This window comes from Drosophila persimilis, unplaced genomic scaffold (genome assembly GCF_003286085.1).
Source record: "Drosophila persimilis strain 14011-0111.01,24,50 unplaced genomic scaffold, DperRS2 tig00000000-arrow-pilon, whole genome shotgun sequence".
Classification (NCBI taxonomy): domain Eukaryota; kingdom Metazoa; phylum Arthropoda; class Insecta; order Diptera; family Drosophilidae; genus Drosophila; species Drosophila persimilis.
The window spans coordinates 28,112,127-28,139,436 of record NW_020825288.1 but is presented as its reverse complement, the minus strand read 5'-3'; the positions used below and the strand labels follow the sequence as shown (position 1 = coordinate 28,139,436).

The window sequence follows — 27,310 nt, the reverse complement described above, 5'->3', positions numbered from 1 at the left end:
GATACAGCTGGAAGAGAGTCCTCTGTTCGCTTCGCCCTATCCCTTTCTCTGTCTCTTTCTCTGTCTCTGTCAGGGAGCTTGTCTCTTTGGGAGTCTCTCGGTGTCGGTCTGTGCCAGTCTGCGGGGGCAGCAGCAGCAGCACCAGCTGGAGCTTAATGATTTTTACGCTTCTGTTGCACTTAAGTTGCAGTTTTCTCTATTTTTTGGCCTGTGCGAGGCGTTAATGGCAAACAGAAGCGACAACATCTGCCAGAGAGACAGGGCTGGGCAGGGCAGGCCAGAGCATGGCACACACATGCTCATTTGGCTGGCGGGCAACAAATTCCAAGTCATTAGTCGTAGTCCCGAGCTCCAGCTTCAACACTTGGTTAAAAAAACAGTGCAAACTAAATTACAAGGGCTGCAAAAAGATTATAGGGTACTAGCTGTTGACAAACTTTGCCCTAGGAAAGAGTCTCGCCGGCATTCGGAACTGTAATTTTGTTTTTAACTTGATTCCGTTGAAATGTATTATTTATAGAGCAGAATGTATCTAAAGCTAGGTAGCAAAATATGTTCATAAATAAACGACAATAAGCTTCCTAGTGCTGACACGCTTTACACTGCTCAACATATATTTCATAAGACAGACATATTTCCGGACTGACTCCGGCCCCGGCCCTGATGCCAGAACTCTCTCTCCCCCCTCTCGCTCAGTGTCTGTCCCTGTCTCTGATGCTCTCCATTGCCTGTTCATGTCAGTACATCGTGGGGTCCGTCCGCCTCCGTGGCACGGCGAAAGCTGACTGTCAGCAGTCGCTTGCCATTGCCTGCCATTGCCAGAGCCATGTCCATGGCGGTGTCGCCGTTCCCTGTCATTGCCCATCAGCGTCATCAGGCTGTCTCCCAGTCACCTTCCATCTGCTCTCTGTGTGTGTTGTTCGCGGTGATGTACCCGTGCCCGTGCCCTGTTGTCAAGGTAAACGATATGAAATTAAGCCACAAAACACAGAACGAAAAGCGGCAGCTAGAACTGGAGTGGGACTCCTCCCGCGTATGGCGTTTGGCGTGTGGCATGTACCGTGTAGCGTATGTGTGTGTGTGTGTGTGTGTGCGGAAGGAAAGTTACAATTAAAATGCGCAAGAGAAATTAATATCAGCTTACTGACGTATTTTCCTTACGACAATGACATATTTTTCAAAAGCCGCTTACATAATTATGCACCGACTTTGAGCGATGCTGAATGGATATTATCGTTAATTATATAAGCAGCTTACCGCATCTTTTGGCAGATTATACAATTTCATCTAATTAGGGCGGGCTTCTGCTGCTTTTGATTCCACGAAAAGCATCGAATCCAGAGCTGCCACAAAATGGGAAATCGTTTGATAGATTTATTATTCAATTACCACAATTAGATTGTTGCCAAATTGTATGCATTATTCAAATGGGAGTCCTGAATATTCATCAGCATCCTCTGATCTCTGATCTTAATTTGATTAATTTCTGCATTCCCTGTCATAATGAAGCAACTTGCTCAAAAAGGAAGTACATTCCACTGCCACATCCTGTCGGACTCATTTGCATATGAGGTGCTATCAAAATAAAAATTTAACAATTCTCTCCCCACCCCCCCATCCCGCGTCTGTTATGCAAATTGAACAACAGGCACTGCCAAACCGCAGCAAAGTTTTGATGAGCCCCGCAACAACAGAAAACAAAAAGGTGAAACTCAAAAGTTTGCTGTGCCCCCGAAACACACTCTGCTCTGATCCTGATATGCTATGATGATGTGATATGCCAGGACTCTTGCTAGGTTTCTGTTGAAAAATCTGTTGAATATGCAAATTGCACTTAAACGATTGCCAGCGACCATTTCTGCCAATTTTTTTTCTTTCTCTCTCTCTCTTAAATAAATTTAATAATTTATTACATTATTTAAAGCTTTAAGCTGCTTTCAGATTTGCTTTCCCCTGACCTGCCCTCACATACGCCCGCCGGCAGTACAATACAGTCTTTGTCTTGGCAAAACATACACATTTCTCTGTTCATAATAAACGATATTTTTCGTTGCTAGACACACTCGCATCTACAAAATGTTAAACATCATCCTCCCAGGTTGAAGAGGGGGAGAGAGACGAAGTATTTTGCTAGAAATTTTCTAGTAGTAATAGTATTACCTGAAGAGGAAAGGGAAGGACATGGCACATTAGTTCAGCCACTCATCATAACCATTTTTGTCATGTACTAGAAAGGGAATGTTGCCGGTTACCAGCTGAGTTTTCACTAATATATATAGATGACTTGCCATTACAATTCAATTCATTCCACTCGCACCTAACACGCTTTCAGGGCATTTAAAATTCTGCTCAAAGGTCGGCCCAGGCCCTTCAGCCTTCCAGGTTGTTTTAGTGCCATTTGTGCGTTATTTTTATAAAGTTACCTCATGAATTATTCATAAACGAAGCAGACGTAGCGTAAAGTAAGACAAGCAGCAACAAAAAAAATATAAGATGTAAAAAAAATAAAAGGGAAAGATCGTTAAGTTTTTCCTTCTCTCTAGGAAAACACTCGAGAGATAGAAGGACAAGTTTTCTGGAGGAAACCTTTAGCAAATACGAAAATCTGATTAAATTATGGCAAAGTTTCTAATTGGTTTGTTATTAAGACAGCGATTACCATAAATTACAATTGAAATGGGGAAAGCATTCTGCTCCGTTCCGTCCCGTTCTGTTCTGTTCTAGAACAAATGGCTAAGCAAATTAACTCTGGCCCTGAAATGAACAATACAGAGAGCTCTTGGCTCATGTTTAATGCACTTGACAGTGCCAGACCCCCGGTTCCTGGTTGCTGGTCGGGAAAACTTCAAGGCAACCCCCAAAAGTTATGACTTTTACGCCCCATTATCGCTTAAATAATTTAGTCGGCCAAAGGAAAGGAAAACAACACGAAAAAAGGGAAAATTGCTAGGAAAAAAAACCCAAGAAAAAATCTCTCATAACTTGTGGTCTTTCCAGAGAGACAGAGAGAGAGAAGAAAAGGAGTAAACGGGGAAAAAGGCCGGCATTTATAAAGAGCCAAATTAACCGCAATTAGATTTTTGGAAAAGCGCGGTCAGAGGAAAATTACAATTAACCGTTTTCAGCATGTGAAATCTGAATAATCAAGTGGCAAGAAGAAATCCCCGTCGAAGGGATTGACGCAGCGGCAACGGCCTGGCCAACAAGGTAAACATTATTTTTTCATCCTGTCAATTTTCCTGTATTTTTAATTAAAAATCCTGCGCGCTCCAGGTACAGTGCAAACACTCTGACACCCCTCCCCGACACCCTGCAAGCAAAGGGTTCGCTAATTAAAAAAATAGAATGTTTTTCGACCTTTAAAGATGCTGGTAGCACCCCACCTCCTGCTCCGTCTCGTTAAAATCTCCGGAATGGGATGGATTCCTGTGATGCATGGCCATGAAGTGTGAAAAATTCAGCCTCATTTTTAAATAGACGCTCCACCATTATTTCATTTTTCTACTCTGCAGAGTTTTGACTTGCGGAGAGGGGCACGGAAAAGGAAAAGGGGCACCGTCTGCCATTTATTTGGCTCTTTTCTAGAAATTAATTAAACACTCGCAAGAGGTTGAGGGGGCTGAAGGTCAGACGGGCGGCGAGGCGCGTGGAAATTGTTTCCTTTTTCATGCACTGGAAGTGCCAACAATTAGAAGCCCTCGAGAAAACCCAGACCCTGGCCAAAACGGATGTTTGGCCAAGACGCAAGAGAAAAGAAAAAAACGAAAAGGCGAAGGCGAAGGAGAAACTGAAATAGAAATATAAATATAAATTTCCTGCAAAACGTTAACTAACTGAAGGCTGGAAGGCTTTCCGGCTGAACCCCACCCCCACCCCACCCTCCTATGGAAAGTCATACAATTACGCGATTTAATAAAGTTTCAGCCAGAGCCAAACTCCGCGCATAAAATTAAACAATTAAGCAAATAGTTGCGGAAACTTCAAGGCGAATGCCAATGCAGTTGACGCCAAAGGGGAAACTGCTGCTGCGCGTTGGTCAAGATAAAAATGGATACCCCGGGTTGTGTCTTAAAGCCAGAGCCAAGGATTCCAAGGACTAAGGACTATCTATTTCCAGCTGCTTAGGCGACTTGATTTGATTAGTCAATTAACAGTTCATTAGTTGTCAATCGGGCAGGGACTCAGAGCGTGTCAGTGTCTCAATATCTTCACACTTTGTCACCCAATAATCCAATCTTAAATCATTTTCATTGCGCTCCCCTCCCCGCCCCCACCGCACCGCACCGCACAGCTCGTGTATAAATTGGATATCCATTCGCAGGGCCACGCCCACACAATGTCCAGTGGCTGAGGCGTATAAAAAACATGGCCAGCATGAGATAGGACCATCGGCCATAAATAAAGATCCCGACCCGCCCGGCCCTGCTGCTATGCGAGTATTCGGTTGTATTCTCGTGTATTTTTAATGCCACAATTAAATGCAAATACAATACAGCGCGAGGGAAGGAAAAGGCAAAAAAAGTAGGCAATGGAACTCAGCTGCTGGCTCTGGGTCTGTTCCTGGTCCTCGGCTCTCGACTGACAACGGGCCCAATGTTGAAGGATGGCCCAGGGACAGCTGAAGGACAGCCAGACGAGAGAATGGACGGACTCTTCCTATCAACAGCTTTTTTTCTGCCTTGTTTTTACTACACTTTTTTTCGTCTTGTTTCTGGCAGGGAAAATATTTTTGATGCCGACAACAACAAAAATACAGGACGAAGCAGCAGCAAGCAACAGCCTGCAGAAAATATATAGACAAGTGCCACGCCCCCTTAACCGACACCAGGAACACAGCCACAACTACAACTACAACTCCAACAATGGCGTAAAGTAACTGGAAGCCAAGAGAAGGAAAAACGATGAGAAAAGGACTGCTGAGAGGTCCTTTTATGGTTAAGTGAAAAATTCCCCTACACACCCACACATCCACGCACCGGGAGAAACACAAATGAGATATTCGCTTAAATTTAATTTCAATTATTTTTATGAAAGCATATTTTAATTCTCTTTATTGGCAATTTTCGTTGAGCTGCAGACAACAAGAACACCAATAAGGGGGGGAAAAAAGGGGGAAATAAAATGTTAAACATTAAATGCTGCCCCTCCACCATCCATGGCTTGTGGTGGATCCAGGCGGATGGTAAAGTATTTTTTAATAATAATAATGTGATTTTCGTTGAGAAGGAAAATGTACTCTTTACGTAATTAGTATGCTTTTGTGAATTGCATAATGGGAAGCCATTAAAAGTTCATTTGCGCCTAGGAATGAATGTCAAATGATTCTGGGAATCAACTGCTCTGAATCGGAAATGAGAATATGATGAATTACGGCAGGGAGAAGGGAGATCTGTTCCTTGGGCATCACTGATTTCAATTGGAGTGAGTGCACAGCCACAAAAGAGCCGCCCTTTCATTGATAGTTCTCTATAGAAAATGCTGAACAAATATTCAATATAAATGATATGGCAGTACCTCTGTTGCCCTTTCAATCTCTGGGAGAATCACTGTCCAGCGTGGACCGCACTCATCACTGGCCGGGGAAATGGCTCATCTTTTTTGGTTCGGTTGAGCAACAGAAAAGAAAAGCAGGAAATAACAAAATATATATTTTCCTTCTCTTTTCTTTTTATTTTTTCTTCTTCTGTACAGCCTGTTTTGGTATTTTGTGCTTGGGTATGCTTTGTGCTCCCCCTCTCTCTCTCTCTCTCTGTGTCTCGCTGTGTTTGTTCTTTAATAAAAACAAAAGAGCATAATGAAAAAATTCTATGAAATATTCGGGTTGGACAGTTTTTGTAGGCGAATTATTTGGGAAATTGCTTTCGGAGGGGCAGCGAGACCTGCTACTGAAATGCAATTAAGTTTTACTGGGGCTGGGGGCTAGGCCCCCAGGGGCCGACAAAAATACTCCTTAATTACTGCTGTTTAGTTTTGATACTATTTCTCGATTGTGATTTATATACAGTACTTTCCACTCAATCCCAGAAACATACGACTATTTTCGGTCACTCGGGGCCAGCACTCCGGAGCGGCACGAATTGCATTTGCAGGGCGGTAAAATGGAAAAGCGGGAAGGAAAACTGTGGCGAAACGTGACCGGGCAAACGATTGTATGCCTCGCACAGAAAGTGTTTCACGATTCGATTATAGCTAAGGGAAAAACTTCAAGTGGAAAATGCATTTGAAGGCGGCGCCCCCCCCGCCGGATGTGTGGAAAGAGTTTTCAATTTTCTAGGGATTCGTCGTACCGCCCACAACTTTGTTTCTCTTCGCCGTCTCGTTCTTTGGGAATTTCATTTAATTTGCTTGGCACTCGCTTAAATTGCAGTTAATGCAAATGAATGAATATTCCATTAAAAGTCAACGGCAGCAGCCAGCAGGCAGCAGCAGAAAGCAACAGGCCAAAGGATCCTGGATTCTGGAGTCTTTAGGCTGTGAAAATGCAAATTGATTCCCCCCCGCCCCAGCGACTGATTGACGTAACACGGAAAACGCCACGCAACTTAATTGGGATATTGAATTCCGCCTCGATATTGGTATTGGCGTTGGCATTGGCATTGGGTTTACATAAAATATGCGCCGTTTATTTACAAAGGGCGACCCACTGCCACAGGGATGGCGTCTCCCATGGAGACGACTCCTACTCGATGTCGTCCTCCTCCACCAGCGTGGCATTGGGGTTGTTCAGCAGCAGCGTCTCGTTGTGCTGCCGCACATTGTAGTAGAAGAAGTAGGACTTGCTGTACTCGAAGGTGGATATCATGATGGCACAGGCGGGGGCCACCTTGAACAGCCTGGGCCCGTAGCCGGCAAAGAGTCCGGGCAATCCCTGCGAGCGGTAGATGGCCATCAGCCAGCTGAAGGTGGATCGCTTGTGCACATCCTTCGTCGGGGAGTCCGTGAAGATCACGCGCTCCCCAAACTCGATCTGCTCGTGGGTCTTCACCACATCGAAGGGCGTGGTGACCAGCGCAGCCACCGATCCCGCCAGCACCCCAGAGACGAAGCTCAGTCCGAAGGAGGGCTGAGTGCTGCTGCCGAAAGTCCGCTTCGTGTGCTCGTAGATGGGCCAGTAGATCCCCGAGAAGGGCACATCTCTGAGAATTGTGGGCGGAAGTCCGCGCCACAGCCCCCAGATTCCCTGCAGGGCAAGCACGTTCCTCACGAAGCCCATCATCTGGGCATAGGTCATGGGCTGGGCCTGCATCTTGGTGCGCACCAGCTCGATGGGACTGACAACAGTCACGGCACAGATCCGAGCCGTCACGCCAGAAAGCATGGGCACCACCACAGGTAATGGAAGATCTCCCGAATTGATCGAGGACATTGTTTCCACTACGCCGGCTTTCTCCTTGAAGTACTGCTCATAGATATGGGTGTACCTTGCCTTGAACTGCTCGTAGGCCACAAAGTAGATGATGGTGGATGGCAGGGCGGACACCAGAGTGGGTCCCAGGCCCGACCACAATGCACTAGGTCCCTCATTCCGACTGATCTTGAACAGGGCGTCCAGGGAATTGGTGAACAGCGGCTTCGGCGGCTGCTGGGGCCCATTGGGGTGGTAGGGCAAGAGGTGATCCATCAGGCCGTTGCAGTAGAAGAAACACTTGCTCGAGGGCGACTGCTGCGTCTGCATGCGCGTCTTGATCACGTCCAGGGGCGTCATGAAGAGGGCCGTAATCATGGCCCCCGTGCAGGCGGAGACCACCTGCTGCAGCGGTCGGATGCGAAAGCGTGGATCGTTCAGCTCCTTCTTGGGCTTCTCGTCGGCCTTCCACTTGATCTTCTCTTTGGGGGATCCCGTGTCAGTCTGTCCGCCGCTACCACTACTGCCGCCATCCCTGTCATTGCTGCCGCCGGACTTCCATCTGGGCTTAGTGGCTCGTGGTCCACGGCCCAGATTGATCTCCGAATCAAGGGTAGGCGCCTCTGGACTGCCTGCTCCTTTTTCTTCTTTCGACATGACAGACGTCGACTCTGTTGCTCGTCAAGACTAGAAAGAGCTTCGGTTTGACTTCGACATGTCATTGGATGTTTGAAGGGAAACGAAAATGTCATGGATGACAACTCTGCGTTCAAGTGCTAACCAACACTGCTGCATCGGTGGCAACTCTATAATCAAGGCACTTTCTTATTTCTCACTAATTTCCCTGCGTTGTGTTTGATTATAAATTCCTTTTGTAGGAAATTCCCCCATTTATTTATACAATACGAACACATTCCGTCGTTAGCTGAAGAGAAAGTGGAACCTCCCAAACCGCCACCGACTGCTCGAAGCAATTAAAATACTTTTGTGCCAAAGTGAAGGAAAAAAAAGAGGAAGCGACGCATCCATTCCATTCCATTCCATTCCGTTCCGGAATTGTTGTCGCTTCTGGCTTTATTTTATTTTTGGCAATTAACATGCAGTACTCTCGCTCTGTGCTGATGGCGCTGTTGGCGCCAGTTGTGTTCATTATGGCAACAGTGGCAGCGGCAACAGGGAGATTCTCCTCTCAGAGGAGTTCGAAGTCATCCTGGGCGACACACACAACTGCAAGTGTGTCAAAGGTTGAGTGCTTTGACACAAGAGGGGGGTTCCTGTTCGGTCGCTCGGTCGCTCGGTCGTTTCTGGTTTATGTGGGTGGCAGCAGACTACATTCAAAACATGTTGACTGCTGGCGGAAAAATAATTGACAACAAAATGGTGTCTGTACTCGTATCTGCAACTGTGTATCTGTATATCGGTCTGACTGACACATGTTCCACAATCTGTCGTCACTTTATTAACACGCAAAGAAATGCTGCAACATGGAGGGAAAAAACTCTCCACATTCGGATTGATAGATAAATGGATGAATTGATGGTTGGATGGTTGGTTGGTTGGTTGGCAAACCCTTTGCCTTGTTCAGATTTCTTGCACTAATTGGTCGTGGCTAAGACGCTTGATTCACACCGATTAGCTCTGAGGCAGATTGAGGATTATTTGAAATTCAATTTTGGTTTTCTTTTTGGGCTCCATGTTTCTGCATGTTAAGTTGTTTTCATAATCCTTTTTTTCGCACACAGCCTCCAGACAAGGCCAAGTGAGGTACAAGCAAAACAACGAGAGTGGATCTGCTTCATACCAAGGCCAGGACACGTTGTAGCGCTTCTGCTAAACACGAGAAAACACTTGCCGGGCGGAGGGAGGAGGCAGGAGGGCGAAGGCAGAGTGGCTGCCAGAATGTAGAGCTGATATGATTACGACGTAGTCTGACGACGACGATGGCAGGCAGAAGTTTCCTGCAAGGCCATCACGAAAAAACATGAGAGAAAAGTATCTCCTTGAAGGAGCCGAAAACAAAGATACCCTGGCGGTACCCTGGATTGTATAGATGGTGTAATTCAATTGAAATTGTGTGAGGAATATAAAGGGATTGATTTCAGATCATAACGATGGCGTTACCCCTCCAAGTGGGTTGCCTATAGATTTGGCTACTTAAAGATCGAAATCTTTTCCTTTATTGCCTTGAGAACTTCTGTCGAAACACCTATAATAGCCCCCTGAAAGGGTATACTAAAAAGGTCCCCCTAAAACTGTGTGCGCTTGCAAAACTGAAGGTAAGTCTTGAACGAAATATGCCATGACAACATGCACATGACATACTAACTAGTGCTGCTTTGCATCACCTTCACGTCCACCTCCGCCCACTTCCTTAGATTTAGCCGGAATCTCATTCCGTAGAGCCTTAGAGCCCCCGTACCCGTACCCGTACCCGCACCCGCACCCGCAACAGAGCCCGACTGCGTGACAACGTTCCCGTCATCACATCACATGCAGACATTGTCTTACAGTTATGACTGGCGCTGCTATTTGGAATTCGACACGTAGCGAAGGGGTCCTGGAGGCACGTAGGGCGGGTGTGATCCGACGGTGCAGGACGAGTTACGAGGTACGATGGCTTATCGGGGTCGCAGGAGCATGGAGCATGTGCTGGTGTCGATTTTGACACGTTCCCAGTGGGTGTTCGTGTGCCTGTGGGTGTGTGGGTGTGTGTGTGTGTGTGGGAGCTGGTAATTGTGGTGTAAAACTGTAGAATAACAGCACTTAGCTGGTTGCTAATACGAGCACGTGTTTTCCTTTGTTGCGCAACAGAGAGAGCGAGCCGGAGAATGAGGCAGAGTATCCTTCGAGAGTGATTCGATAAAAACGAACTGACAAACCGTCTCGAACACAATTCAATTTCTGATTATAAGGCTTGGGTAATTGGAAATTTCTGCTATTAATCGACTTTGCAGTGAAATGGTTTCTAAATGGAAATTAGAGAGAGGCATTCGCTCAGGGCTCCAGCTCATTGGAGCTGTCTCTGTCTCTGTCTCTGCAGAAGCAGCTGCTCAAATTATAATCAGCTTATGTCAATGCAGTTTCCATTAATTTCCCAACTCATGTGCATATTTTTATTTAATTAATATCGAAAGTAAATTGCAACGCCCAAAGAATGTTGACAATTGCCCACGCAAAATGGAAAGTAAAGGAGAAAGCGGCGGTGGAAAGCAATTGAAAGGCACAGTCCTTGGTCGTTGGGTAGGGATTCGACACACACAGCCATATGGCGTGGGATCCCAAAGAAAACTCACAGAAACAGGCACAGACACAGCCACAGACACAGACACAGACATACGGGGAAAGTCACAAAGAGCGTGTGGCAGCAGGGCGCAGGGCGTGGCAAGACAAGGCGAAAATGTGGCACGCGGCATTCACCGCACAATTCCATTACGTAAAGCAAACATCAGATGGCGTTGGTTGCGTTGCATGATTGGGTTTGCTGCCTGCACCTCTTCCTCCACCGATGTTCCTGCTTCCATTGATGGGACGACTGCCACTCCTTGTGCCAGTGGCTGCCCCCTTTTAGCACTTCTTTCCACCATTTGAGGCGGGGCGCGAGTAAAAGCCACATATTGAATATTGATGCGCATCGATTTCGACTTGAAAACGGCAAAAGTTCACCCAACGCCCCACACACGAGCGCAGTCTCTTTGTTTATAATAAAAACATTTGCAATTTCTTGCTGCGTGCCACCGGAGAGGCAACACTGTGCAACACGACACAAGTTGTGGGTGGAGAGTGCACAAGAACTTAAAATAAATATTTGCAAATTAAAGAAAATATTACAAAAGTAAACTCAAATAGTATCTGTGTGTGTTTGGTTTGCGGTTGCTTCAATTAAACTTTCATAACTCGATTCCGATCGAATATTGTTGACACTCGGAGAGTGTAGAGTGCACTCAGCCCCACAGCCCCCTCCACCCTGTGCGGCGGTCTGGTGACGCCTGGGAAACAATTTGTGGAACGCTCGTCGAGCATTTAAAACAATTGGTGCCAAACAATTACTATGGGGGGAGGGGGGGAGCTCCTTTCCGACGGAGCCCGCGTTCAAAGGCGGAAGGCTGCTGACTTTTCTCGCCAAATTAGCGACAAATGTGTGGCGGCAGGCTGGGGACTGACTGGCTTCAGACCGGCGTGGGGCAGACAACGACCCAAATTGCAAATTGCAACAAACTTGAATGAAAGTGGAGCAGCGTTGGCGATGGCGATGGCGACGGCGATGGCGACGGCACATTGTCTGTGCGAAAACTTGGTAATAAGCAAATTAAACGTTAAGGAACGACGGAACAGCGGAAAGGCCCTGGAAAGTATTCTACAATAAAAATCCAGTCGACTGCCAATTCGAGTGACTTGCCGCATTAACACCCGCCCCAGCACACGGCGTTCCACATGCCACATGGCACATGCAACCGAACGGCAATATCATGGGCGTTAATTGCTACTCAAAGAGTGGGTGGGGGTCGTGGGAGAGTATGGTTCCTGGGCAAAGCTCAATGGCAACGCCTGACTGCTTCTCGTGCAGGTCACGTTCTACAAAGTTTCCTGCGCTTTTCCACACTTTTATTTACTTTTAGAGGATCTTTTCTCGCTCCTTTTCCCTTCAGCCCCCACCGCCTCCCCCTCCCCACGCCCATGCCCATGCCCATGCCTAGTAATTGTAGTTTTCCTTTCGGTTTTCTTGGGCGCCCAGCAAAACGGGGAAAAATATTTATGATGGAAATGTTTACGGGCAGAAAGCCAGAGAAAGAGTATGAAAACAACAAAAGTCATAAAATATATATAAATAAAATGCGCTTTGCCATAAATCTCATACGTGTGAGGAGGGTCTGCGAGAAGCGTGTTCGTGCCGAGGACGAGGACCAGGACGAGGACCAGAGCGGGAGGGATCTGCCCTGTGGAGCAGAACAAAATTTATAAATTTAATAAAAGAACAGAAACTATGAAAAATGTAAATGCAAATGGGATGCTTGTTTACATGTCCAACTCCCAGGCAATGTGTTACTGCAGCAACAAACCGATGGAAAATGGTGAAAAATATGCAACAAAATTGTTTGCCATTTAAATCAAATGGAGAGCATTTTCTGCTCGAATTTTGCTTAGAAAATGGTCTTAAAATTGAAAATTATTAACATACAAGATTTGTTTTGCCTCAGACAACTTTCACACACTTTCACTTTCGACTGTTTGATCAGAAATGGAACTAAAAGCAAGACAGAATTTTATGCATAATTTGCATGCAGGACAGACTCCACCTTGAATAAATGTTGTGCATATTATTTTACGGCTTTGAGATCGTTAACATTTAATGGCTCATTGAACTCTCAGCCGCAAAAACAAACAAATAAACAGTGCAGCAAAATAATACTGTAAAAATATTCAGAAAAAGGACACAAAACACAGAAATATATTTAATTAAATATTTATTTTATTACTCGAACCATTGTCCAATATTCCGAGGTGCGATTGCTGTTCATTTGCGAATTTATATTCATTGAGGTTTCGATGCGAATAATTTGCATTTAACGCCGGCCCGTGCACCGCCCTACGGGGCTCTACCGCAAAATTACATTTAAATCTCGCCAGCAGGCAGGAAAATTATCAACCAAACAAATCCGTTTATGCCGTTGATGTCCCTCGTGACATTTGTTGGTCTTCCACTGGTTTTTGTATCGTGTCTAGTCTCCCAAAATACAATTAATTAAGCATTTTTCGGTTTTTGTGCGGAATATTGCAACATGTATTTATGAAAATTATTGCACGAAATCAAATTGGACACCAGGAATTTTTTGGTGCGGTCCACAACTCATTAAAAGTAATCCCAACTGTAATTAATAAACATTTCCCAGCGGGGCAGCCGAGACCCAGCCAAATAGTCAAAGAGTTAACTGAAACCCTTGACCGCCAACATATTCCCCCTTCTCCGCATTTTTGTTGTTGAAAAGTTATCCTTTTTATTTGTGAAATGTTACATGGCTACAATAATTGTTTGGATTATAAATTATTTACACTTTGCTGTGTGTCCATTCCATTGTTTTTTCCCATTTGGCACCCATTAAATTATTAAAATTTTCATTAAAAAGTCAAACAAACGTCAAGGGTCTAAAAATAGCAAGGCATAATTTACATATTTGTTTGCTCATCTGTTTGGTTGTGTGGAATGTTTATCCAGTTTATTGTTTATTGTTTGTTGTTTGTTGTTAAAGGCCATTGAAGACCCAGTGAACCCGTTCGTTTCATGCTCATTGCGGTGCGGAAAATTTACACATAAACGTATAATACTAATTATTAAGTACATTAATTAGTGCTGATGCACTTAAGCTGCTTAATTAACAATGAACGAAAAAATAAAACGTGTATCGGTTGCCCATATCGTAGCATATGCCTGTCGTTGTTAATTTGCTTTAATTATAGAAAAGTTTTAATATTTACAAAAATTATCCAATTTAAATTATGGTTTAAAGATGGTTTATTTGTTTGTTTTTTCGCTTTTTTGGTGTTTGCCTATTGGGTTTTCCTGTCATAAGTTTTCATTTTGCTTGTGCCTTGCCCTATTTTGACCAACAAAAGTCCCCAAACAGTAAATCAAATCAGAGACCAGAACGTTATGTATTAATGCATGAATTGTTGCCAGTCTCAGTCTCAGTCTCAGTCCCCTGAAAGTTTCCTACTCCATGGAGGCGAGGCGAGGCGTTCTGTACTGTACTGTACTTGTCTCTTACATTCGGGTTACGGCAGTTCCAGCCCTCTGCATATTTGACTTTAATATACTCTTGAGTTACTCTAATTTGTGGTTGTCAGCAAATTTACGAAAATGTTCGGAGCAGCAGACGGTGCTGGGGAGCTGCTTTTGGGAATTTCCTCGTACTCCAAGAGTTTAGTTTTCTCGATTTTTGTTTGGCTTTCCTCTGGCTCTGGCTCCGGCTGTGGCTTTTGATTTGTTGGGTCCAAACAATTTGGCTTGTGCGGTATGTAGTATAGTTTCGGTTTTTGCTAGTTTATGAATTATTCAGTCCAGTGGAATCTGGCAAATTGATTCGAAAACTACATATTTAATGGTGTACAAGTGTTTTGGCCCTGCGGTGAAGTGATTAAGGTCTCGGAATTAGCCATGTCCTCGTGGATTGTCCTGCAATCAAACAGATTTGTTGTCTTTTGCTCTAGCTTTGCTTTTTCCCAGAATTTTCATTTATATCAAAGTGGGGAATTCCATTACAGGGCATATCAAGCTAACAAACTTCCATTTAGCACTTGATAACTTGCCACAAAAGTTATCTCTGGGTTTATTCAATTTAAGGACTATTTCATACACTTTTCAGCAGACTGCACGGAATGCCTGCTTCCACAAAAGAAAATACACCAAACGATGCGAGTACATGGCAGGGAAGAAAAGAGAAGTGAAAGAAGAGCGGAGAGCGAAGAAGAACTTGAGGAAAGAGTGAAACGCCCCAAAGGCATTTTCCAATTGAGGAAAATTACAAACAGCCGGGCCCGACTTGAGTGGGAAAACACTCTGTGATGGACAGACAGGCAGCCAGCGGGCGGGAGGGGTGGTCGCTATGGGGGGCTGGGCTATGGAAATCTCATATAAGACTTCGCCTTTGAAGTGCAAAAATATGCCGACACTCTTGCAGTGGGTATCCCATTCATATCGAGGCCATTATATTAATTTATGTCCTCGACATTCCGATCAAATAACCCTGATTGGAGTACTTTTCGGCTCTTGTGCTGCTCAATTAGTTGGCATCGCCCGTCCCCTCTCATGCCTTAACAAAATTAGTGACCAAGCAAATAGTCGGGCAAAAAGGACCACGAGAGAGCCAAAATGAAAGCGTAAAAACAATCCAATGGGGCAAACAATTTAATTACGACTTTTGTGGCGCCCCCGGTTTCGCTCTCTCTCTCGCTCTATCTCTGGGGAAACATTTCTTGGAGGGCAGTAGAATTTTCAATTTTAGTTCGCGACAAACTTTGCCATTCGATGTTTTGTGCTGTGCCACAACCTGCGTAAAGGGAGAATAAAAATGTTATGGAATCAGCAGCAACAAAAACAAACAGCGAAAAACTTCAAGATACAACAATTTGCATAAAGGACCCCAAAGCGAAACGACACAATAACTCAATCTCTGGGCAAAAACCAAACCAAAAAAAAAACTGTAATGTGCCACAAAGGGAATAAGGCATAAAAGCCGGGGGTCCACAAAACTTTCGTCTATGGCAACGAACGCCAGAGGCAGTAAATCCTGCAGGATATGGCCTTAAGCTTAGAAGCAACAAAACTCCCAACTATTCTGCGGTCGGCGACAACTTTGAGGGCGATGGGGAGAGTCAGAAACAGAAACAGAAACAGCCAAGTGGAGAAAGAGTTAACAACTATGCGGGAAATGCCAAATATTTGAAATATGTGCAGCTACAGAAATGTTGACATTTCAACTGATTTTGATGCGACTCCAGGACTCCGAGACACACAGAGCTCCCAAGCTCCAAGGCGTGCTCCAATAGTGGCTGCCGTTGAAATTTTGTGGCAAATTAAGTTGGCAGGCACCACGAAATTGCCCTGGCTCTGCTCCTGAGAGAGCATTGGCGGACTAAAGACAGCCACACATAAAAGGAAGGCAGAGAACGAATGTCTAGACCCGAAAGCAGAAGCTAAAGATACACTTTCGAGATACATTCGTTATTGAGTGGAGTTGGAGCCGAGAAAATATGCACTTCTGATCAATCACAGCCTTCCTGTGCTCAAAATCGGAGCTGCCTCTGGGAGGGTATTTCCTTCGTAAGTAGCTTTTGTTTGGTAAATTGCCGGCAACAATAGTTGACACAACTTTTGTGTGTGGCATGGCATGGTGTGGCGTGGCGTGGCATGGTGTGGAGTGGAAAGTGGCAAAATGCAGGCATTGTTATTGGCAATTTCTGCTTCTGTCGGTTGTCAGGGGAAACAAATGCAAAAATCAGCCATATGCAAATTGCCTTCATCGATGAGTGTCTTCTGTGTGTGTGTGTGTGTGTGTTATCTTATGGCAAGAAACCTAATTTGATTTCATAGAACGAACATTTAACTTATAATACTTGCTGGGTGGCTCCATTCTGTACAATTTCATGGATTCCTTTCTTTGGTTTACATCAGAATAATGACTGTGATTCTTACGACTAAATTATGGCTACATTATGGGAATATATTTATGCATATTTTGTTATTAGTTTCTTCTTATTTCTAAGTTCCATAAACCAATCTATTTGCCATCTATCAAAGATATATTTTCCATTTAGATGCTACTTCCATGACATCACTCAAAAGTTCCTTTGATTTGATGAGACTTTCTCTGCTTATTTCGATATGCTGCTGCCGCTGCTGCAACCTTTTGCTGCAAAATACTCGCAATTCTCGCAACTAATTTACGATGGTAGAAAACTTTCCTTTCAGGCACACAAACTGCAGTCGAAGCTGCTAACCGCCGATGCCGCCGCAGCCAAGTCAAAGATAAACTTTATACCAAAATGTATTATTAAATTTACGCAAGCTCTATAAAATTCCGACAGCCTGGCCTGTGTGCGTGGACCCCAGTGGAGATGGGGATGCGGATGGGGAAGGGGATGGGGCAGCCATTTGGCAGGCAGCTGTCGGAGCTGCTGCTCCTGCTCGTCCGCCGCAATGCGACCACAGCGGGACCTCCATCCTTTCTAACTCTGTCTCTCACTCTTTCCCTCTCTCTCTGGCGTTAAATTGAGGAACTTCTTGGCTACTGGCTGCTGGCTGGTCCCTGCTCCTCCTGGGTGTTGGGGTTTTTCTATATATTGGTCGTAATACTTTTGCCAGGCTGGTGCTGGTGCTGGTGCTGGTGCTGCTGCAGTTCGGTGCGAACCGTGTTCGTGGAGGATGAGGATGAGGATGTGGACGATTCTGTGGATGATGCCGCCGAAGCCGACGAACCTGATGATATTGTGGAGTCCGTGCGCTGTTGTTGCTGTTGTTGTCCCTGGCTTGCCAGGGGACTTGCGGTGTTTGCTATTCGCAAATCCTTGCCGGAAGCCTGACGCTGCAGCAATTGAGGTATGCGGGTCGGTGAGACGGTGGTGGCCATTGATGATGCTCCTCCAGGCACTGCTGCTGTCTCTTCTCCTTCAGCAGCTCCCTGATGATGATGATGTGGCGTCGGCGTCGGCGTCGGCTGCTGTTGGGTGAGGCGCGGTATGAGCGATGTCCTGGAGGGAGATTTCATCGGCTGTGCATACAAATCGCCATTGGGCGCCGACCAGCTCGTCCCATCGTTCCCTGGACACGTCCCGGGACTCGCCTCAATCGAGTAAATGCATTCGGTACGCTCCCCGCCCTGCGGCGGTGTGGTCTCATGAGCCGGCGGCACCGACTCAAAGGATTGGAAGGATCCGCTTAGTGCTGTCATCGCTCCCGCTGCCGGCGCTCCCGCCTCGGGCGTCCGTTTCTGTCGCTTTAACGAGGTCGCCGGCGACTTGGGCACAATGGGACCGAAGATTAGTGTATTCTGGGTAATCTGCGGCTCCCCGGGCTCCTCCTCCCCGGCCAGGTCCTGGGCCAGCTGCAGTGGTGATGTGGTAATGTTGCTGCTGTCCCGTCGCCGCCGCCCCAGAGTGCTGCTGATGGTGCGAGGCGGCGGCAGGGGGGCACTGAAGTTCTGCGGCGGCAAGGAGTTCCGCTTGTAGCTTCCACCGCGGCTGTCCCTCAGGTCCTGGGCAGTGGGCAGCACCTTGGGGTAGTTACGTTGCCGGAGCAGTTCCAGCTGTTGGGCTGCCGTGAGGGGCACCACTTCCAGCACGCAATTCTCATCGCGACTCGTCACATTAATGTCCACGTCGTCGGCATGAACGAAGCTTGTCACCTGCTCATCGGCGGCCAGGATCATGTCCACAGGATCCGAGTGGGTGTGCCGATGCAGTGGCATGTGCTGCAGCTGCTGCTGCAGGATGTCCTCGCTGGGCTCGGTGAGGGCCGAGTGCTGGCGCTGGAGCAGCATTTCGTAGTGCTGCGGCTCGTGCATATGCTGGGGGATCAGAAGAGCCGCGTCCGCCACTTCGATGTCCTGGCAAATGATCATCCGGCCATCAGGCAGGACTGAGGTCGGTGTCGTTGCCGTGGGCGTGGCAAAGCTCCCGGACTTGGGCACCTCCTGCCCCGACATCCACTCGCACACCTTCGTGTGGGTGTCCACCGTCGAGCAGCTGAGCTGTCGCTGGATCGCATACCCATTGATGGGCGACCGCTGGCCCGTTTTGATGGCCTCGTAAGTGTTGGACTTGCGGGCCATGTCCATGACGTAGCTATCGTCGCCATCCCGCGACTTGCTGCAGCGCTTCAGCTCGTCGTCGTTGGCGCCGTCATAGCTGAGGATATTCCCGTTCAGTTTTGGGCCCGGAAACGGCAGCATTTTGGCTCTCTTGCGACGCTGCCGCATCAGGAACGTGCCATAGATGATCACATTCAGGGCAATAATCAGGGCTATCAATGCAATCAGCAGCTGCAGCGTTGTCTCCGACTTGGCCACCGTCTCCGGCTGGTCCTCCTCCATGGGATTCGTGGCAGAGGTCATCTCCAAGTCCTCCTCCCGCTGCGGCTGCTGTGGCTGCTGCTTGTGCATCACATGGCCAAAGGTGGGCGGGGCATTGTACATGTTCTCGGCCGCCGTTTCCGTCGAGTCCGGGCTGTTGGCCAGACTGGGCTCCTGGAGCAGGAGCTTCAGTGTACGCACGGGGTCCTCGGCGCCCTTATCCCGCGGCCCGTACTGGCTCATGTGACCCGTAATCACCTCACTGCCGGGATGCAGCTGCTCCTGCAAGGCCGCAATTTGATTGAGTTCATCGGGCAGCTCTTTGTTCCAGAAATTCATGTAGATCTGTCGGTACTTGTAGCCCACTGTTGGTGGGATTCCTGCATGGCAAATGGACATAAAATATACGTAAGGGATTGCTCTTGGAATAAGAACTCACCAATATTGAGATAGGCCTGTGCTCGCTTATTAAACTCCGGCCAGTCGAGGTCATAGCGGTCCCATTCGAGGGCGTGCGAATTCAAGAAGATGCCCTTCCAGGGCGCCTTTGGATTGCTGGAAAAATTCGGATGTTTGTCAATTTCCAATTATAGCCAGAGAGAGAGAGAGAGAGGCTCCCACTAATGAGGCTCCCCCATGCTCCCCCATTATCCGAAACAATTCCATTTTATGGGCATAATCCGAACAATCATTTTCGCCATTTAAACGACATGGTTATGGGGCCGGGCCTCTGAGATGTGATTGCCTCTGGCTTTGGCGGGAAAATGTCCTGGCTAACGATCCTGGCTGTGATTTCCAGTTCTGGGTTTTATTTCCTCTATTCCTCCGATCCCCCCCCCCAGAGCCACTTCCACTAATAATATTTGCATGCACCTACTATCCCCCCCCCGGCAGCGCCTCACAGAGCCGATGTTTTCACTGCGGGAATAATAATAAAAGCGGCAGTAAAAATTCTATTCATTTCACTGTCCAAGCGTTGCAGATTGCAAAACGTGCCACACGGCGCCACAACGAAAAGCCAAAGCCATTCCAAAAACTCATGAATATCCCACATTGCATCCGTGTCCGCATCCGCATCCGAATCCGAATCCGTAGACCCGCAGTCCGCATTTGCATGCAGGACTGTGACTCTTCTCGTGTTGATGTTCCTCCCCCCTCTCCCCTCTCCCACATCCCGCAGACTTCGCCCAACTTTCTCCTCGAAATGCACTTTTAACTCAAAGTCCAGTACTCACCCGGTCTTTACGAAGTTCGTCCAATATGCCATTACCGCCTCGGAAAGCAGCTTTTCCTGCATCGTATAGTTATGGCTGGGAAAAGGACCTGCGGGAGCCAAAGGCGCGCCAAAGATAAACGCCAATTCCTCGCCCATAATGCTATGCGGTAGCTGTAAGTGAAAAATACTCGTTTATATGTATTACAGAATCATCAGTAAATCAAGCTGCTGCGGGAATACTCTCCTCCTCATCCTACTCCTACTCCTCCTCCTCCTCCAGCTCTAAGCTGTTGAAAGTTGGTGTTAAGGTAGCGGCAATTAGTAATCCATCGATGAAAGGGAAACCCATTTATTATAGTTACGGAGTGATTAAGGGAAGCAAGGCAGCATTTCAAGAAGATCGAAGGAGTGAAGGAGTGAAAGGCAAGGCAGAAAGGATTATGGCTGGAACTGCCACCCAAAACAGGGAAATTCTATCGCGGATTGGGGTTCTCCTTCTACAAACCTCTTGCCAAAGCCCATGGACTCTTGAAAGTAAACCAAAAATCGGTGCAAATGGCTTCCTTCTCGCTACCCTTCCGATCAGTGCGAAAGGTTCTTTTCTCTTTTCGGTTTTTTTGTGGCACCCGGGCATCAATCTTCTTAGACGGAATGCATAAATATTTGGCCAAGCGAACACAGACAAGGCCAAAGGCAGAAGAGACTGGCTCTGGCTCTGGCTGTCTGTGTGTAAGTAGGTAATAAAGCCCAGCTTTTTATTGTTGCTCCATGAAAAATGTAACAAAGTCACAAAGCATTTCGCTAGCCGTCTGTCTGAGAAGTGTCCTTTCGGACTGCCCGTCCTGCCTGTCCTTTTATGGCATTTATGAATGATGAATTTTCGCTTTTGATTTTGATTTTCATTTTCATTTCTGTGTGGCAATTGTGTGAGCAAAACGACGCCATTCAATATTGGCTTTACACGACACAAGGCTTACGCTGCGGATTTTTATTGAGCGAAAAGCGAGCATTCCGACGTTTGATGGAATATGCGGTTCAATAACCTTTCAGCCCCCGATAGCATCAAAGTGAAGCTTTTTTAAGTTTTTCCCATTGATTTCCCCCGCCCCCAGCATTTTGCATATGCTTATTTTTGCGGTGGAAAACGGCGCGAGAAAAGCCTGCCATATTTTCATATCAATCAATTTGAGTGCCGGCCAAAAGACTGTGTTAATATTTAGTTTTAGCAAATAAATCAATGGATTTTCCATAAATAATTTTCCTACCCTGAACAAAATTGTATTTCCGCTTTAATTTAATGGTAATTTTCAATTGAATTTGTAAATGAATAATTACGGAATATTCATAAATTTCCCACAGATATTATATTATTTAAATATTTATTCTTTCCAATGACCCAAAACGCGTTGGCGCACATCCTGTCCGAAATTACCCAATCTCCTAAATTTCTGGGGGGCGGGGGGTGGTTGATTTTTATATTAAAGTTGCAGGAAATTCATTGGGAAAAAAGATACCGGGAACGGAGGCGGAAATTCAATTTTGAAATTAATGCGTAACTTTTGTAATTTATGTTGCGCCTGCCCCAAGGCATTGGGGCACGGGGCGGAAGCAACAATTTGACTTGGCGCCATTTGTCGTAATAAACCTAATGGAGTTAACGGCACTCGCAGCGTGTAAAATTTCCAAAAATATTGGCTCCCAGAGAGGGAGGTAAGGGCCTGGAATGTGCCGAGGTGTGGCACCCCCACATAATTTACTCCCATCTCTGTGTAATTCTATGGAATTAGCAATAGGATACAAACCCCCATCGCAGGTGGTCTTTAATTGGGTAGAAATACCCTTCTGCTAAAGGCTGAGCCACTTAAAGGGATATTTTGTGTGCCAGAAACTCCATCCTATTTTTTTTTCTCCTCTATAAAACTTTAGTTTTGGTTTATATTTATTTTATTTTCATAAATTTCTTTTCCTTCCTCAAACAGCCATTTCGCATTCTTATCAAAAAGCACGAGTGGGTGCCGCCCCACACACACAAAAAAAAAAACCAGAAGAACTTTCCCCAAAAAAAAGTAAAGAAAAACCCACCAGACGGGACATACTTCAAGTTTTTTCCTCCTTTTTTTGGCCTTTTTTTTGTTTGTTTGTGGGTCTGTGGCGGAATTCTTGGGATGCTGACCGCGTTTAGAATGCGATGATAATGACGTTTGTCTACGGGGTTTTTCGGTGAAATTGTTGAATTTAATATGGAAAACTTATTAAACTGTCCTCAAAAAAGCCGAACGATGGCCTTCCATCTTCCATGGCTAAATGATGAAATAAATTGGAACTTGTTTTGTGGAAAAGTTTTCGGCTCGTTGGGTTTATGCCTCTTGCGAGGGTTTTTGGGGATATTAAAAACAGAAAAAAAAAGGAAAAATGGCAACATCGAAAGGAAATCTTAATCTGCAGAGGAGCAGAGACCTCTCTCTTTCTCTCTCTCTCTCTCTCTCTCTCTGTGTGTCGTTTGTTTATTTTTCTACATTTTCTCTGTGTGTGTTTTTGTCTCTGGGATTAAATTCAATTAAGTTATCCTTCCTGCAAATCGCATTACAGCTGAAAATCCCCCCTTTTTTTAAGGGGATTAATATCTTTTCTTGGAATACTTTTCGCTATTTTTAACAATTGCCAGAAGCCCACAATAACAGCTCCTCGGAGAGAGGGGCAGACAAGCCCCCCCCCAAGTAAATAAGTAGTCTCCTTGGAGCATTTTTCAGGGCTAGAACGTTTTGTATCCGTGTATCCGTATCTGGGTCTGAGTTTGAGGTCTGAGCATCTCAACTGCAAGACATGCAAGACATGTGCCAAAAAGTTTCACAATATGCCCGCGGCTCAGGACTCAACAAGATATATGGTCGGGCTGCAGTCGGTGGGGCGGAGGGGCGTGGTCCATTCTGGGGAAGCCAGTGAGTGGCCTGCCACTTGAAGCATTCCGCTCGAGCCACAGAAGCGCAGTTTATGCACAAATTCATTCGCATTCAGACGAAAGAAGTTGCACAAAAAAAATGTTTTCGGATATACTCTTGGAGTGGTAGAAAAACAGTAAGACTTTTGGGGATACCGAAGCGTTGGATGCCCTTGGGAGGCACTGCAGATAGAAGAGATTTCTAGGTAATCCACCGAGGCGGTCTGTTTCGGTCCCCAGAATCCAACAACAAAGCACACTGCTTGTGCATGACAGGAAATCGTGCAGTTTTGGATACGTTTTCCTCTCCTTCTCTGCCTGTTGCCAAAGCCTACGTAGAATGCTGGCTACCCTCTCTGTTCAGGGTATATCAAATGCCTTTCAGCATTGTAGTACAAAGTCGATTGGAGAGCGTGTGTGTATTCGCCTGAGTCTTAACTTGTCTGACTGTTTGTTTTGCCGGTTTCTTGGTGGACCGCCTGCCGGCTGCCGGCTGCCACTCGGTTGCGTTGGCGACAGGACAGGCCGATAATTTGTAGGCACGCCGGCACTCCGCTTATCCCTGACATCCTTCCTTTCATGTTTCGCCCATGAGCGAGCTGGCGGCGGCAGCATGAAATATTTAAGTGAATTTTATTTCTCGCAATTTATCTGCAACTAATGCGAGCCAAGCCGGGGAAGCTGCTCGTATATCAGCCAGCAGCCTGTGGCATAAACATGTCCCTGCCTCTTATTTGGCTACTTTCGTTTCAATGGCAGCCCAGCAATTTATCAGAGGACTTATGCGGCCCACTGTGGCACATATACATGTATCCTGGCGATGCTTTAATTGCGGGGCTATTAAAAAGTTGTTGCACCCCGCTTATGCGCAAGCTGTTGTCGCATTTAAAAGGACATTCGCCCGGATGCGACTGCAGGACCCCGAGCTGTTCATCTATTTGCAGTTTCAGTTGCAGTTTTGTTTTATGGCCTCCCCCCCGCCCCCTCACCGCCCACCGCACTGCTGCCGCAAAACTATGGCCATAAAAATTCGCTTAGCCAAAAAGTTGCCAGCAAAATATATATAATACAAAATAATAACTTTTTTCTCTGCTATACAATATAGTGGAGTGTCGCCTTTGTTTTTGACGATTCGGCTAGGAGTTGTTTTTTCAAATTCATTATGTCAGTGTCTGAGGCATAGACGAAGCTTGAAGGACCCTTCGAGCCCTCAAAGGAGGAAACATAAACCATCCCTAACAATTGCTGTACTCTGCTGTGCTGTGCTCCCTAATTTGCTTATCAATTTAATCATCTTAACGACAAATCAATATGCCCATTTATCTATAGGGTAGAGGACACACAGGACAACGAGGGGGCAGTGAGAGGACAGTGGCTTCATGGCAGCACAAAGCTATCTTGGCCAGGCAATCAGTAACAAATCCATAAGCATGACAGAGCCATAAAACTCTGGCAAAAGCCAAGCCAACCGAACTACGAGAGTCGGACACAAATAACCCTGCCTCCCCCTCCCCACCGCCCACTCTCTGTTGGGTGAAGAGAGTGACCCGTCGTCGGACACAAATGAACCCTAAGTCAAGAGGGATTCCATGCCGTCTGGTTAGACAAAAGAGGCAAAAGGACAACTTCGATGTAGATGTTGTTTTTTTCTGGCACCCTAACAACGGAGGGGGTATATATGGTTCTAAAGAGAAAAGAATGGGAAAGGATCTCCTTTTTAGGGCAAAACAATGCCTACAATCTTAAAGCTATCTTTCTGCCACAAAAGGAAAGGGTATCTCCGTTGAAACCCCCCAAGATCATCTTCAATGCATCTAAGGTATCTTTTCTAGGGTATCTAAAACCCCTCGTCCTTTTTGCCTAGGATTTTTGTTACCCCTGCGAGGGTTCATTGTCTTTATTACGATCATTCGCGGCCTTTCGCTGCTTGAAAACTTGTGAATTGTTTTTGGCCAAAAACAAAAAAAAGAAGAACAAAACATAACAAGCCAATGAGGGACTCCTCCGTAGCCCAAAACGGCCCCGAGTTCCGCCTAAAACTTTTCCAGCATTATTGTCCATTATTGAGAGCGACAGAGAGAGCGAGGAGTACATCATGAAAACTCATTAGATGCCCCAACCACATGCTGGGTTTATTTTACACAGCGAAAGGGAAAACGATTCACTGGAGAGACACGGGGTGCTGGCGGGGTCCGCGTGACCGCCGACGAGTGTTTAAATTAAAAGTTCTATGGAGTGCGTAATTGGAATCGGCCATTTGGTCGAGCCTTTTGGAATATACAGTAGTGGTAGTCGTTTCGGCTAATACTTACGTTGGCGTACGGTCCCGTTGCGCTGTTATGGCCAAATACGTACATATAATTGCGCCGATTGACATCCGCATGGAACATACCCGTCTGCAGTAGAGGCCCAACGACACGGGCATCGGACAGTATGTCCAGCACCACATCACGATGCTCCAAATTAGTGGCCTTAATCGGATTGTTGTACATGTCCTGGTATCTGCAAGAGAGCGAGAGAGAGGTATGAAACAAGTGGAGCATCATAGCTATGGTGTACGTGGCGTATGCGTAATGTGCATTGTTAACATTGGATGGCTCCTGGCTCTCGTGTCCGCATCCGTTTGAGTGCTTCGAGTGTTCAAGCAGTGTGTGTTTCGAGTGTATTTGTGTTTACTCGTGGAACGTAAAGCTTAATTACGCGGTTGGCTTTTGTGCCAGAGCGAGAGTCGTCGTCACCGTCGCCGTGGAGCAACCACCGAACCACTCGAACCACCGGACAACAATGAGCAACTAATGCAACCAAAGGAGGATTTTCGCTGATTGGTATGTAATTTTATTGCAGATTTGTGGGTCTTTCGAATAATTGAACGTTTTTCCCAGAAATTTCCTGGGTTTTATGCCTTTGTTCGTTGTCGAATGACAGGTAAAAGCATTCCAAATGGAACACGTGCTTTGGTATATGGACTCCGCTATTGATGCCGATCAGGTATATATATATACTTTCTGGGGTTGGCAAAACCTCCTTAGGGCTTTTACAGGCATCTAATGAAGGTTTTCAGGGGAACTGTTTCCATAACAGAACAAGAGCGCTGTTAGCACCGCTGGTTAACAGCTCCTGTTATCGCTACCGGGTTAACAGCCGGCTTACAGCGCTCTCTGTTAGCGCTGTGATCGGAGAGCGGTATCGCGTTTGTTCTCACGATCCACTCGGCTCTCATCTTTTCAGAGGACCGAGAATTTTAATAACTTCTCTGGAAGCACCACCTCAACGATCCGCCTGATCCGCCCCCTTACAAACAGAAGGCTATATGTGAAGTGCACAACCCATAAATACATTCTATTCCAAAATATACATTTCTACTTCAATTTTAATCGTATTATATATATGTTTACCTTATTTTATATCAGATCTTTGGCCACCTTCATTTTCAACAATCTTTTATTCCATTCTATCCAACATTTTCCACTCCGTTTTTGTTCCCTTTGTCACATTGTTAATTCTCTCTGTGTTTTTGCCTTTAATAAATTTGTTTTTGCAACCAGTCCGTGTGACACTCGACTGTTCCATTAGATAAATCGACATGACACGACACACCACTAGAGGGGGCATGATATGGGTGGGGGAGGGGGCCACGATGAAGTAGGGGTAAGTCCAGCTCAGCATGAAATTATTATGCCACAGCGGGAGAGGCAGCAGCAGCGGCACAGAAAAATCCCACTCTAGACCTGGAGCTGGGGCTGGGGCATGGGGCATGGGGCTGGTGCTGGGGCTGGGCATGCGGCAGGGGCATGGGGCTGGGGCTGGGGCTTGTACATGTCAAGCACAACACTTGGCCTTTTACTAGCAGCTGTTGAGGCAGGTACAAACATGAGGCATACAGACACACACAGGCACAGACACACCAATACATGTGTATTTGTAAAAGAGGTACGAAATGTGTGGCAGGCAGGCCAACGGCGAAACATCTTGGCCTAATGTACAAATAAATAGAGCCATATTTTCCACATTTTCGTACGGTCTGTGCTTAGTTTTCCTTTGGCTTTTCCTCTTCTGCCTGCTGTCTGTTTGTGTTTTGTATGCCATGTTATGCATTTTATTGTCGGCTACTTAAGTTATGCACTTTGACCTCCATTCAGACAGCAGCAGCCCCCCCGCGGGCGAAACAGAGCGAAGCAAAGGAGGGCCCATGGAGCCACTCGTGAATGGTGCAAGGATGGAGCCCCCAAGACGACGATGTTTTCTCACAT

At 46.3% G+C, this 27,310-nt stretch overlaps 2 protein-coding genes across 2 annotated transcripts in view; both read right to left on the bottom strand.

Annotated features, from left to right (window-relative positions):
• Positions 1-6,520: 6,520 nt before the first annotated feature.
• LOC6594120 (solute carrier family 25 member 40) lies at positions 6,521-8,004 on the bottom strand. Its single transcript, XM_002019506.2, has one exon. It carries the CDS (start codon positions 8,000-8,002, stop codon positions 6,680-6,682), a length of 1,323 nt encoding a protein of 440 aa, XP_002019542.2. The 5' UTR covers positions 8,003-8,004; the 3' UTR covers positions 6,521-6,679.
• A 5,346-nt stretch (positions 8,005-13,350) lies between these two features.
• LOC6594119 overlaps positions 13,351-27,310 on the bottom strand; it is a 47,435-nt gene continuing 33,475 nt past the window's right edge. The window contains exons 9-12 of the mRNA XM_026995212.1: positions 25,373-25,562; positions 20,142-20,293; positions 19,346-19,461; positions 13,351-19,286 (exon numbers count right to left, since the gene is read on the bottom strand). Coding sequence (XP_026851013.1) covers positions 17,173-19,286; positions 19,346-19,461; positions 20,142-20,293; positions 25,373-25,562 — 2,572 coding nt within the window. The 3' untranslated portion in view covers positions 13,351-17,172. The remainder of the gene's footprint in view (positions 19,287-19,345; positions 19,462-20,141; positions 20,294-25,372; positions 25,563-27,310) is intronic.